The sequence below is a fragment of the Aphidius gifuensis genome, linkage group LG5, assembly GCF_014905175.1.
Source record: "Aphidius gifuensis isolate YNYX2018 linkage group LG5, ASM1490517v1, whole genome shotgun sequence".
Classification (NCBI taxonomy): Eukaryota; Metazoa; Arthropoda; class Insecta; order Hymenoptera; family Braconidae; genus Aphidius; species Aphidius gifuensis.
Window position 1 is genome coordinate 2551757 of NC_057792.1, and position 15377 is coordinate 2567133.

Sequence of the window (15377 nt, forward strand, 5' to 3'; positions counted from 1 at the left end):
TTATTTTCCAAGTATTATCATTGATAAGATAAAGGAATACATATAGGATATTAAAAATATTAAAAATATTGAATTTAAAATTATCCAATTAGCCTTGAAATAATTTTATTTTTTATTTTTCTGTAGCACCATCCATTTGATCTGCTGTCTCGTGGATAAGTTTCATAAATAATGAGGTCGCTGACTCTTTGTGTTCTTTTGGTTGTTCGGGTAGAACAATTGGCCGTTGAACAAACGGCAACTCAACTCCAAGTTTCAGCCGATCATTTTTTATGTTTTTAATTTCCTCGGTATCATTTACAGATATCATCACCAAACATCCATCAAAAAATTCATTTTTAAAACAATTATTTCTGTTATTAAAAAAAAATTATTTATAGATATAAATTACACATAATTTTATAATTTTTATATAAATTTGTAATTTTTTTGCATAACAATATATTACCTGCATTGTGAATTGAGTTGAGGCTTTTTGAAAAGATTAAAACAATCATCACAAATTTTATCTATCTTTGCAAATACTTTGTAATTAAATGTACCATTACATTTTATTGATTGGTACTTCTCGTAATTGGAAATAGCATTATTGTATTCTTTTTGCGGATCAATTGTTTCGTGTGCACAGACTTGAACAATATTTATCGAAAATAAATTAATTATAAAACAATAAAATATTGATGAATACAACAAGTAATTTAACAATAAAGACATTGTTTTTTTTTAATTTTCTCACTTTGATGTTTCCCCACTTTAGATGAAACAGTTTCACTGAATGCCTGAATATTTATTTGATTTTTAGAATTAAATTAAAAATTTGTTTACTGCGCATCAACTTGATGTTTTATTTTTTCATTATTATTTTTCAATAAAGATTGATAAATATTTATTGACTGAGTCATGAATTTTTTTATATGTGTGACCAACCAACAATGTGTCTAGGAGTGTTAATAAATATAAAAAACGTTTTAAAAATAATATTTTTTAAGAGATAAAAAAATGTATTTTTATGTTTGATGAATATTAGAGTTTTAAACTTAGTTATTTTTTATATCATGTCGTTTTTTCTATTCGATAAATTATTTAATAAATTTTTCAAAGCGCTGTTTTATTTATCTATTAATTTGTCAAATTAAAATTCTTGTAATAACATTTATAAAACGACATTAATAATTATATGCATTTAAATAAATTAGAATTTTATTGAGCATTTTTTTTTACATTCAATTTTTAACAATTTTTTCCTTTTACAATATTATTTTAAAAAATAATAATACAAATAATGAATTAAGTTTGAATTATTATTTATCAATAAAATTTTTAAAATTAAAAATCAAAATCATGTCTTAAAAATTTATTCCATGATGATTTCTCCGGTTCTGCTGGAAGTGGTGGAACAATAAGTGGTCGATCAACAAAAGGTAAATCAACACGAAGTAATAACTTGATTTTTTTAATATTTTTAATATCTTCTGTTTCATTAATTAATAATGACTCTCGACATCCATCAAAAAATTCATTTTCAAAACAATTATTTCTGTAATTTAAAATACATATTTATATCTATTTTATTAATTATTAAATTATTTAAAAAAAATATAGTTATTTATTTTTAAGAAAATAAAAGTGTGTTGATTTTTTTTTATATCAATAAACATGTAAATAAATTTCACCTGCATTTTTTTTGGAGTGATGATTGTCTATAAAGATTAAAACAATCATGACAAATTTTTTCTAGTTGTGAAAATTTATTAAAATCAAAATATCCAGCACAGTTGTATGTTTTAAATTTATTGTAATAAATTGAAGCCATTGAATATTTAGAAAATGGATTAACAAAATTTTTATTATCAACTGTTTTTATAAATAATAAAATTATTAAACTAATTTTTATTAACCAATCAGTCATCATTTTTAAAATAATGAATTTTTACAATTTAAAAAAAAAAAATATTAATATTAAATAACTTAATGGCTGGTTTTTTTTTTTTTAAATATTTTTTTGCACACGACTTTGATTGCCAACGAACAATAATATAATAACACCTAATCGGGCCAGACAAAAAAAAAATAAAAAAAATAGATAACGTAATTTTTGTGATGTGGAAATAAATTAAAAAAATAAATAAATGATTAAATTTTTATTAAAAATTTGTCAAGAATTTTATGTTTGTTATTATGTTATCATTATTTTTAAAAATTTAATTTTTATTTCGATTCATACTTCTATGTAACAATGTTATGATAATTTATAACTGATTATAAATATTGATAATAATAACAAGTAGTTTACCAATTTAAGTATGTTTTATTATTTTCAAGTATTGATATAGTCATTAACGAAGTCTTATCAATATTGACTCATTGAAAATATTTTTAAAATTATCCAAATTTAAATCCTAATTTAATATTTTTAAAAAGTTTATCAGACACAGATTGTTTTGATTTATTTCTGTGGTAAAAGTATTGAGAAATAACGCGTGTTTTTCTGAAGTTTCAATCGATCAATCTTTAAATGTACCATTGAATAATGAATATTCTTGTAATGAAATTTAAATCAAATATAATCTAATTATTTGAATTTTACTTTTTTTATTAATCATAACAGTATATATTAATTTTTTTTCTGATAATACCCTGATTATAAATATTGATAATAATAACAAGTAGTTTACCAATTTAAACATTTTTTCAATCTTATTTTAATTTGAGTTTATATTTGATAAAAAAGTTGTGGAACAATTGACAAGTATTTTTTTGAGTTGAGAGAAAAAATTGTACTGGCTGATGTGAAATCGAAATTTAGATGCGATTGAATAATGAATATCCTCGGTGAACTAAATATACTAAATGTTTATTGTGTAGAACATAATAATTTTATAAAAATATATGGCCACTGCGCGTATTTTATCATAAATAAAATAATATTTTCAACTCATTGGTTTTTTTTTTTCTATTAATATAAAAATTATAATAATAATGTAAAAAATAAAAATGTCAAGCTTGATAACGATACTCAATTGACGTCATAAATAATGACTCATTATTTAGTTCAATAAAAAATGACATTGAAATAATTTTTAAATATTTTTTATTATTTGTTTAATATAATTGTTAAATATATTTAAATATATTTTTCTATCCATATTTTTTTTTCCAAGTATCATCATTGATAAGATATACATAAAAACAAAAGATATTAAAAATATTTATACACAAAATTTATTAATATTAAATTCGAAGTTATTTTATTTGAAGTTTCCAATCAGTCTAGAAATAATTGTTTTTTTTTTTCTCATAGCATCATCTGCACTATCTGCAAACTCTTTGAGCCTTGAGGACTTTGATAAATAATGAATTCATTAGCCCTGGCTAAGTTTCAGCTGATCAGTTTTTATGTTGTTAATTTCTTTGATGTCATTTATGGTTATCATATCCAAACATCCATCAAAAAATTCATTTTTAAAACAATTACTTCTGCAATTTAAAAAAATTATTAACAAATATAAATTACACATAATTTTATAATTCTGATAGATCTTTAATTTATTTTCATAACACAATATATATATTACCTGCATTGCCAATAAACTTGATCTTCTTTGAAAACATTATAACAATCTTCACAAATTCGATCCATCTTTGCAAATACTTTGCTGTTAAATGTACCATTACATTTGAGAAAGTAAAATATTTTTAAATTATCAAGATTATATGCACTTTGTAGATCAATTTTTATGTATCGATCTTTGTATTTAATTTCTACGATTTCTACTGGTAATGCACTGATTAGAAAACAATAAAATATTGATGATAATAACAAGTAGTTTATAAATTTAGCCATTGTTTTAATATTATTATACTTTGAGTTTATATTTTAACTAATAAACAATTGACAAATATTCTTTCGAGTTGAAAGAAAAAATTATACTGGCTGATGTAAAATGTGAATCAACTTTGGTCAACTAAATATACTATGAATGTGGGTAGAACATAATTTTATGAAAATATATGGTTACTGCGCATACATTTTATCAAAAATAAAATAATATTTTAGACTCATTGGTTTTTTTCTGCTTTTTCTTTTAAAAAAATATGAAAACTATAATAATAATTTAACGAAAATAAAGGTCAAACTTGATAACGATGACTCATAAAAATAAAAATAATGTATTTGTGTACTTATATTCCCACAAATAGATAAAATATATCATTGTCGCATATTTCAATAGTCAATTTTTTTATAGTTCAATAAAAAATGACATTGATGTACTGTTTAAATATTTTTTGTTATTTGTTTAATGTAAGTATTAAATTATTTAATAAGCCAAGGGGCTTCATATATTTGACGCCATATTGGTACTTCTGGTTCTTCTGGTTCTTCTGGTTCATCTGATAAAACAATCGATCGTTGAATAAATGGCAAGTCAACGCTAAGTTTCAATCTATCTTTTTTCATATTTTTAATATCTTCTGTATCATTTAATAATATATCATCTCCAAACACCTGAAAAATTGGCTGGTTTTTTTTTTTTTTTTATTATTTATTTGCACACGACTTTGATTGCCAACGAACAATAATATAATAACACCTAATCCAACCAGACGAAAAAAAAATAAAGAAATAGATAACGTAATTTTTCTGATGTGGAAATAAATTTAAAAAATATTTAAATGATGGAATTTTTATTAAAAGTTTGTCAAGAATTTTATGTTTGTATACAAGGTATTATATTTAAATATTATTATTATTTTTGAAAATTTTATTTTTATTTCAATTCATATTTCTATGTAACAATGCTATATGATAATTTATAATTTTTTTTTTTCGACGTACAATTTATTTTATTAAATAATTATCTGTTTTTTTTTTAAATTTCATTCTCAATGTGTTGGAGTATGTTTTATTATTTCCAAGTATTGATGTAGTCATTAACGGAGTCTTATCAATATTGACTCATTGGAAATATTTTTAAAAAATTATTTCAATTTAAATGTCGCTTTAATACCTTTCAAAAATGTATCCCACACAGATTGTTTTTCTTCCTTTGGTGGCTGCGGTGGTAAAACTATTGATCGATTACTAAATGGCGAATTAACACAAAGTATCGATCGATCACTTTTTGCATTTTCGAAATCTTTTATGTCATTTAAAAATAACGTTTCCATACATCCAACGAAATACTCATTTTCGAAACAATTATTTCTGCAATAGTAAAAAAAATATCAATCAAATTTAAATTAATTATTTAAATTTTATTTTATTACTTTAACAGTATATATTAAATTTTTCTTTATAATTTATATTTATTTAATTAATATTACCGGCATTGTGACTGGACTGGATGTTTCATGTAAACGTTTTGACAATCTGTACAAATTTTATCAACTCGAGCAAATACTTGATAATGAAATCTGCCATTACATTTGAGTGATTGAAAAATTTTGTAATCATTAATAGCACGATCATATTTCGCTTTGACTTCAGCTATTTTCCTGTCTACACGATCAGGAACAGCATGTGGAGTAAATTGAGTGGTTTTTTTATTTTGATCATTGTATTCCAAATTATTTTTTGATAATACACTAATTATAAAACAATAAAATATTGATAATAATAACAAGTAGTTTATCAATTTAGACATTGTTTCAATTTAATTTTAATTTGAGTTTTTATTTCAACTGATAAAAACAAACACTGTTGAACAATTGACAAGTATTTTATTGAGTTGAGAAAAAAAATTATACTGGCTGATGTGAAATCGAAATTTAAATGTGAATCGATTGAATATCCTTGATGAACTGAATATACTGAATGTACTGAATATTGCGTCGAAACAATAATTTTATAAAAATATATGGTTACTGCGCATATTTTATCATAAATAAAATAATATTTTTGACTTCTTGGTTTTTTTTTTTTTATTTTCCTTCTATAAATATAAAAATTATAATAATAGTTTAACAAAGATTAAGGTCAAACTTGATAACGATACTTAAATACGTCATCATTTTTTTTATTTTATAAAAATAAAAATAATGTATTTGTGTAGTTCTATTCACACAAATAAATAAAATATATCATTGTCAAAATTTTAATATTCAATTAATTTATACTGAAATAATATTTAATCAAGATAAAAATATATTCTATAAATATTAGTTATTTATTTTTTATATATCATTTTTTTTTTATTTGAAAAATTATTTAATTAATTCTTTAAAACTAATTTTTTAAAAATAAATAACAATATTTTTGTGTGGTATGAAAATAAATTTTTTTTAATGCAAATATAATTGCTAAAAGTTTTATTAAAAATTTCTCAAGAAGATATGATATTTATAATTTATAATTTTTTTTCGATGAACAATTTTGTTTATTAAATAATTATCTGATTTTTTTAACATTTTTTTTTCTCAATGTGTTAGAATATATTTTATTATTTCCAAGTCATTAAAAAAGTCTTATCATTAATGACCTATATCTTATTAGAAATATTTTAAAAGGCTAAATTAATATATTTTGAGTCTGTAATCCCTTGAAATGTAATCCTTTTAATAAATATAACCCAAGCAGATTCTTGTTCATTTGGTGGATCTTGTGGTAAAACTATTGATCGATCAACAAATGGCAAATAAACACGAAGTTTCAATCGATCATTTTTTGCATCTCTACAAGCTTTTGTATCATTAAAAAATAACATTTCCATACAACCATCAAAAAATTCATTTTTAAAACAATTATTGCTGTAATAGTAAACAAAAATATTAATTAAATATAAATTATAATTATTCTAATTTTAACTTCATTTATAAATCATAAAATATGTATATTACCTGCATTGCAAATAGAGTGGATGCTTCTTGAAAACGTTTTGACAATCTTTACAAATTTTATCGAGTCTAGCAAATACTTCGTAATTATATAGACCTTTACATTTTAGTGATTGAAATTTTTTATAATCATCAATAGCACGTCTATATCCTACTAGTAGCTCAGATTTTTTCCTGTCTACAGGATAAGGAGCCAAATATGGAGTAAATATGGAGTAAATAAAAGTTGTTTTTCTATTTTGATCTTTGTGTTTCCAAACATTTTTTGATAATACACTGATAATAAAACAATAAAATATTGATAATAATAACAAGTAGTTTATCAATTTAGACATTTTTTTAATCTTATTTTAATTTATATTTCAACTGATAAAAAGGTTGTTAAACAATTGACAAATGTTATTTTCAGTTGAAAGAAAAAATTATACTAGTTGATGTGAAATCGAAATTTAAATGTGAATCGATTGAATATCCTTGATGAACTAAATATACTAAATGTATATTGCGTCGAAACAATAATTTTATAAAAATATATGGTTACTGCGCATATTAGAATATATCGAAAATAAATTAATATTTTAGACTAATTTGTTTCTTCTATAAATATAAAAATTATAATAATAGTTTAACAAAGATAAAGGTCAAACTTGATAACATTTTTTTATTTTATAAAAATAAAACTTATTTGGTTTGTATACAAATTCCCACAAATAGATAAAATATATCATTGTCACATGATTTTAATATTCGATTAATTTATAGATCAATAAAAAATGACATTGAAGTAATGTTTAAATATTTTTTTTATTTTTTTTTTAATGTATAAGTATCAAATTATTAAATTATGGAAACCAAGGGGCTTGAAAAAAGTTTTTTTTTCGATGAATAATTTTGTTTATTAAATAATTATCTGATTTTGTTACAGTTTTTTTTTCTCAATGCGTTAGAATATATTTTATTATTTCCAAGTCATTAACAAAGTCTTATCAATGATGACTCATTGGAAATATTTAAAAAATTATTATAAATTAAATTCCTGGAGATAATTTTTTTTCAATTACCAAACCACCATGTTTTCATATATTTTACGCCATATAGATTTTTTTTCTAATTCTGGTTTTGTTGGTAAGATAATTGATCCATTAATAGATGGATCATTAAGTGTCCATCGTTTTTCCTTAATATCTTCCAATTCTTCCATATTTAATAATAACATCTCCATACACCCATCAAAAAAACTATTTATAAAACATTCATTTCTGTAATTTAAAAAAATATTAAACATAACTTTTTTTAATTAATTTAATTTAGTAAGTTTAGTATTAATTTTCATGATAATATTACCTGCATTGTAGTACGAACTCAGGCCTATTTAGAAGATTCTGACAATCATCACAAGCTTCATTTATTTCTGCGAATACTTTGTAATTGAATCTACCGTTACATTTGAGTGATTGAAAAATTTTGTAATCATTAATAGCACCATCATATTTCGCTTGTACTTCAGCTATTTTCCTGTCTATACGATCAGGAACAGCATATGGAGTAAATGGAGTTGTTCTTTTATCTTGATCATTGTAATTCCAAACATTTTTTGATAACACACTAATTATGAAACAATAAAATATTGATAATAATAACAAGTAGTTTATCAATTTAGACATTGTTTTAATTTAATGTTAATTTGAGTTTATATTTTAATTGATAAATATTTTTTTGAGCTGAGAAAAAATTATACTGGCTGATGTGAATTGATTGAATGTCCTTGATGAACTAAATAATATTAAATGTATAATAATATTTTAGACTCATTGGTTTCTTCTATAAATATAAAAATTATAATAATAATTTAACAAAGATAAAGGTCAAACTTGATAACATTATTTATCATTTTTTTTATTTTATAAAAATAAAACTAATTTAGTTTGTATACAAATTCCCACAAATAGATAAAATAGATCATTGTCACATGATTTCAATATTCAATTTATTTATAGATCAATAAAAAATGACACTAAAGTAATGCTTAAATATTTTTTTATTATTTGTTTAATGTATATATTAAATTATTAAATTATGGAAGCCAAGGGGCTTCATATATTTGACGCCATATTGATTTAAATGGTGCTTCTGGTGCTTCTGGATCTTGTGGTTTATCGGGTAAAATAATTGATCGTTGAATAAACGGCAAGTCAACGCTAAGTTTCAATCGATCTTTTTTCATATTTTTAATATCCTCTGTATCATTTAATAATATCATCTCCAAGCATCCATCAAAAAATTCATTTTTAAAACAATCCTTTCTGTAATTTAAAAAATAAAATTTAAGAAATTTATTTGTAATTAATTTTCATATAGTAATATATATATTACCTGCATTGTGAATAAAGTCTAGGCTCTTGAAAAAGATTAAAACAATCATAACAAATTCTATCTATTCTTTCAAATACTCTGTAATCAAATTTTCCATTGCATTTTATTGATTGAAATATTGAATAATCACGAAGAGCTTGTTGATATTTTATGCTTGGATCAATTTCTTTTCGTGCACAGACTTGAGTAACATTTTTTAAAAATAAATTAATTATAAAATAACCAAATATTGATGAGTACAACCAGTAATTTATACGTGAAAACATTGTTTTAAATTTTATTTTAAATGATGATCAAAGACACAATGATTAAAAATATGTATTTCAAGGTATAAAAATAACTCGACTCTTTTAAACTTTTGACTTTATTTTTTTATTTAAATAGAATTTTTATACATGACTCTATTTTGTCAGCTATGATGCTCGAAAAAAAAACACAATTTTATATTCGTTGTTCTTTTATCACACAGGTAAATTCAACTAAAAATAATAAGAAATTAACTTATCATGTTGAGAAAAAAAATAAAAAAAAACAAATTCAAACTGATTAAACAGATCTGAATAAACATTTTAAATGATTTATGACATATTTTTAGCTTTATAAAATCTAATATGTATTTTTCATACTGTTATTTGAACGAGGAATTAAAAAAAATATTTAAAATATGTTTAAAAATGATAAATTTATTAGTATTAATTTGGAAAAAAACCAACACAAGGTTCAAGAAACTGTTGATAATTTTTGTTCGATTAAAAAAAAATTAATTAATACTATTTTTTTAAGTTGAATAATTTTATTTTTTACCAATTGTATAAAATTTTATTATCATACTTTTTTTTTTTTTACATTATAAGACACTTGTCAATTATATAATTAATTATCATCAAAATTAACATAAATATTTACACATTTTATTCGAAACAAAAAAATTATAATTTTCAAAAATTCTATTTACAATATTTTACTTTTTTTCTCATCTAAATGACTAGGAAAATTTCAGACGGTGTAAAAAAAAAAAAACAAAAAAAATAATAATTACACTTTATTATTATTTATCATAAATTTAACAATAAAAAATTGAAAATAATATTTAATTAAAACAACGTATATTTATTGCTTTGCATTAACCCAAATTACTATTATTATTTATAATAAATTTTAATCATAATTTCGTGAATATTTATAGATTTTTTTTTTCTCGATAAATAATTTTATTTTTATTAATTTATATATATTTTTTTTTTAATTAAAAAATAATATTATATTCACGAAATTTGATTTCGACTAGTTAAAACACTCGATAGAATAATGCCTTAGGCAATATTTTTTTAAAATAAAAAACAATAATAATAATTAATAATAAAAATCTTATTTTTATAATTTAAAAAATATTATATTTAAAAAAACATTTTAGGTCGTTAGCTGCATGTCGAAGAGCACTTGTGTATATGAAGAAATAATTTTCAAAACTTCAAGTACACTCGAAATTATTATCTAAGAAAAAAAAAAATATCTAATAAATTAATTTAAGGCACGTGAATTCACAAAGAAAGAAATTATTTTCCACTAATTTCTTATCTTTTTTAAATAAAAATTTGTTTCTCATTTACATGGTCCCTAATTGGATAATTGGAATTTTAAACACAGAGTTTTTAAACCGAAAAAAAAAATAATATAAACCCTGTGTTTTGGAATAATATATTTACAAATTTACATTAATTTAAAAAACAAATATAAGCTCTCAAAAAATTAAATGACAATTAAATAATTATTGAGCTTTATTTACAAAAGAAAAAAAAATAATTAATTAGGCAATTGCAAGACTTGTTGATCTAGAAAACACTGATGATCTTGAAGAATCATTAAAATCAAAATGTGAATTATTTTTTCGATTATTTTCATCATTAAAATTAAAATTGCTTTTATCAATTTTATGATCTGGATTTGTTGATATAACTGTACTTCTAATAATATTCATTCTTTTAAAAATATCAGATGATTTATCATCATCATTATCATCATTATTCCAACATCTTTTTTTCGTTGAAGAAAAATCAGATGGTACATCTTGTTTTAAAGACTTAGTATGTTGTATTATAGAAGACACTGTCACTGGTGTTGATTCAATAACACCTGGACACGCAACAATAACACTTGTTGGTGATGAAATTGGTCCACATGTTGATGTACTTGTTGATTTATTACCAATACAATTTGTATTTGTTAAATTAACAATATCATCATCTTTTTTATCTGTTATCACTGGACGACTATGTGCTCTCATACATGATGATTCTTCATGTTTATAAAGATATGATTTTAATGCAAATGCTTTTCCACATCTTCCACAAACATGTGGTTTTGTATTTGAATGTGTTTGTACATGTGCACGTAAATTTGATTTATCAGCAAATGCTTTATTACAAATTGTACATTTAAATGGTTTTTCACCTGTTGAAAAATCAAAAAACAAACATTATTAATCATTCCTTTAATTAATAACTAATTTATTCAAATTTAGATAATATTACCTGTATGAGTTCTAATGTGTCCTTGTAATAGCCAAGGTCTTGAAAAACATTTACCACAGTAATGACATTTACATCCTTGATTATGTGTTCTAACATGCATACTAAATGCTGGCATACTAACATAAACTTTATCACAATGTGGACATCTACGTGCTTTTTTATCACCAAGTGAACGATGTGTTTGACGATGTCTTGCTAAATTTGATGATGTTGAATATTTTTTACCACAATCTGGACATTCATGTACTTCATTATCATCAATTTTTGTTGTTAAACAATTATTTTCATCTTCTTTATTATTAATTTTATTATTTATATTTATAACATCAGTTAGCTCAGATGTTATTATACAATTTTTATGATTTATTGATTCAAGTATATCTCTTTCTGTTTCTATACGTTCAAAAAATAATCTTGTACGTTCACGTAAGCTCAGCTCATTGTCATTTAAACAACTTGTTAGTTTTGTTGTTGCTATTGTTGGTGATGATGATGATGAAGAGGATGGTGTTGGTGATGTTACTGTTGTTGTTGATAATTTTTTATTGTATGGCCATACTGATGGTGGTGATAATGAACGATGATAAATATTATTTGGATGTATCAATGTACCAGCTGCTGCTGCTAAACTAACTTCAGCAAGTTTTGTTAAATTATAAAGTTCATCTGGACATTCAGATGATGATTCACTACCACAATCACTAACACCATCAGATGTTGGTTGATTTGAATTATATTCCGGTATTCTTACACTTCTCTCTGGACTAAAATCTACAACAAAAAAAACAAACAAAAATAATGGTAAATAAATGCTTAATAAATTTCAAAAAATATATACATTTTTTTCTCTTTATATCAAGTCTTTTTGCTATAGTTTTTTTTTGTTTAAATATATACTTTTTTTTTTTTTTAAACTCTCCATTAAAAATATTACAAATATTTTTGCATATGTGTGAATCGTATACCGCGAAGTTCAAAAATAGAAACCCGGCACCAATGTAAAATACACAAATAAAAGTTGTTTTTTTTTTTAAACATTTTTTATGACGCATTTCTCAATGATTTATCATCAATATCAAATATAATAAAATTATTTTTATTTTATATAAAAACTTACCCCTAATATTTTCTCCAAATTCTTCAGTACCATTGTATCTTCGATGTGTAATTAAAAAAGCTCGTGGCATTTTAATTATCTTAAAGTTCCAATAATAGCTTTATTTTTTTTTTTTCAATTTTAATTCATTAAATGTCAAGCAAGTAAAATTACTATATAATTTTAATTTAATTAAACACAAAAAAAAAATAAAAAACACTTGTATATATTTTCACAAATATAACACCACTTTTTTATTGTTTTCTAATTAAAATAAAAACAATATAAATTTGTAATTAATATTATTATTTATTAATTTTTTAATTATCCTTTTTCATCTAATCACTTTTCGAAATATATTTAAACTAACGAAAAAAGAACCAAAAAAAAAAAAAATAAAAAAACACAAAATTATAATTTCCAAGTTAACTTGATGCAAGTTTGGGAGGTAATAGTTGATCCAAGTGTGATTCAGGGCTACATATAGCCAAGAGTACCGCAGCCTCCCTCGTGTTGCCATATCCCCCCACCCCTTTCATCAGCTGCCGTTGTCGTGCAGCACACACAAGTAAATAAAAATTACGAAGATGATGATGATGATGATGATGAAGAAGAAGAAAAAAAAAAGTGTCCAAAAAATAAACGAAGAGAGAAAATATGTACCACACGAGAAGGGATATTTTTTTTTATTTCCCTCCTGGAATAAATGTCCATATGTGTGTTGGTGTTGATCATCAACCCTGGTGTTATTTCACACATTTAAAAAATGTTAAACATAGATGATACTTTGATATGGTCTCTGCCACCACGAAGATCTTCAAAGTGGTGGTGGTGGCAGTGGCAGTGGTGGTGATGATGACGATAGTGGTGGTGGTGGTGGTGGCCACCCTCTTTAGACTTCCAGTAGTCATTTTAAATATCCTGGAGACAGACAAAAGACAGCTGGAAAGGAAGAACCACTCAACCCTTTCCGCTTTTTTTTTTTTTAAGGATTTTAATTTAATTTTTTTGATAGAGTAATAGAAAAATTTTAATACTGACCCTTATTATGTCCTTTTGATGATGATTTTTTTCTATCTTACAGATTGATGGTTTTTAAATTTAATAAATTAATTAAATAGTTAATTGTTTTGGCAAATTTATTTATTGTTTAAAATTTAATTGAAATTTTTTTATTTAGTTAAATATTATTTTGACATTATAAATAATTGTTATATTAAATTGTAAAATAATTTTGATAGTAAAATTTTCAATTTGAATGAATGCCACACAAGTTAGTCAGCATCCGTGATTCTAATTTGAGAATTTATTTGGATTAATGCCAGAATAACCACCAAGCGAACACCAACCTGTGATGTTTTTTAGCTTTAAAGCACTAAACAATCTCGTGGTTTTTCATCAAAGAAATAATATAAAAATAAATTTTTCAAACTAAAATAAGATAACTTAAACTAAACCTATACATATGTGTATAGATATGTTTATTTATTTATATTTTTTTTTCTATTTTCATTTAAAAATATTCATTCATTCTCTTTGTTTTAATCATATATACTTTTTTAAATTTTTAATAAAACTTTTGATATTTTATTTATATTTTAAAACTATAAATTTTATTACAAGAAATTTATATAAATAGTTGATTTTTAGTAATACTTAATATTAAATTATAATTTCATTTTAAATATTATATATCCCAAATTTTTATGTCAAAATTAATTTTTAAAATTTTAATTTCTAGCAAGTGTGATTTAAACAGGTGGCTAAAAATCTATCAATGTTCTTTGCCAAATATAAAAACATCCAAGATCATCTTTTGACGTAAATTGAAATTTCCTGTTTCAAAAAATAAAAAAAAAAAACAAATATACATTCCAATTTTATTTGGCCAATTCATTTTAATTTCAAAATTTATTTACTCATTTTTTTCATGAAAAAAACACTGTACTTTTTGATAAAAACAATCTCAAAACTATTTTAATTATTTTTCTTTTAAATATATTTCAAATAGTATTGATATTTTTATAATTTTTCAAGATTTAATGTTGTTCAGTCACGTGTCATAGACACGTGTATAATTATTTAAATATTATTTTATCCTAGGGGGGTCAAAAATATCCGGAAACGTCTTGTTCCTTCTGTAAATTAGAATCTCTTCCCTATTTAATTTTTCCCAAGTTGTTGTTATTGTTTTTTTGATATTTTTTTTTCATTTAGTTTTAGTTTTGATGATGGAATTTCAAAGTATATGTTTAGGGGGGAATGAGACATATTTAAATGACTTAAGGATTTTTTTTTTTTTATATTTTTATTTTTTATTTTACAGTGGGGACATAAGGCTATATGATGCTGTTTCTGTTGCTTGGGTGGAAATGGAATTTCTTACTCGGCATGGGGTTGATGTGCTATTTTGAGGATTGAGTCTGTACCTCGAAGACTTTGAGACACACATTGCAGCTGTCGTATATTTACTATACATTGACAATTGTCCGTACAACGACCCAGCAAATATTTTTTTTATATTATTTAAACTTTTTAATTTA

At 22.5% G+C, this 15377-nt stretch overlaps 1 protein-coding gene across 1 annotated transcript; it reads right to left on the reverse strand.

Annotated features, from left to right (window-relative positions):
* Positions 1-10625: 10625 nt before the first annotated feature.
* LOC122856808 (myoneurin-like) lies at positions 10626-13324 on the reverse strand. The gene is made up of 3 exons (XM_044158662.1): positions 12856-13324; positions 11739-12509; positions 10626-11658 (listed from the first exon to the last, which is right to left on the reverse strand). The coding sequence occupies exons 1-3, from the start codon at positions 12923-12925 to the stop codon at positions 11015-11017; spliced, it is 1485 nt and encodes a 494-aa protein (XP_044014597.1). The 5' UTR covers positions 12926-13324; the 3' UTR covers positions 10626-11014.
* Positions 13325-15377: the final 2053 nt, after the last annotated feature.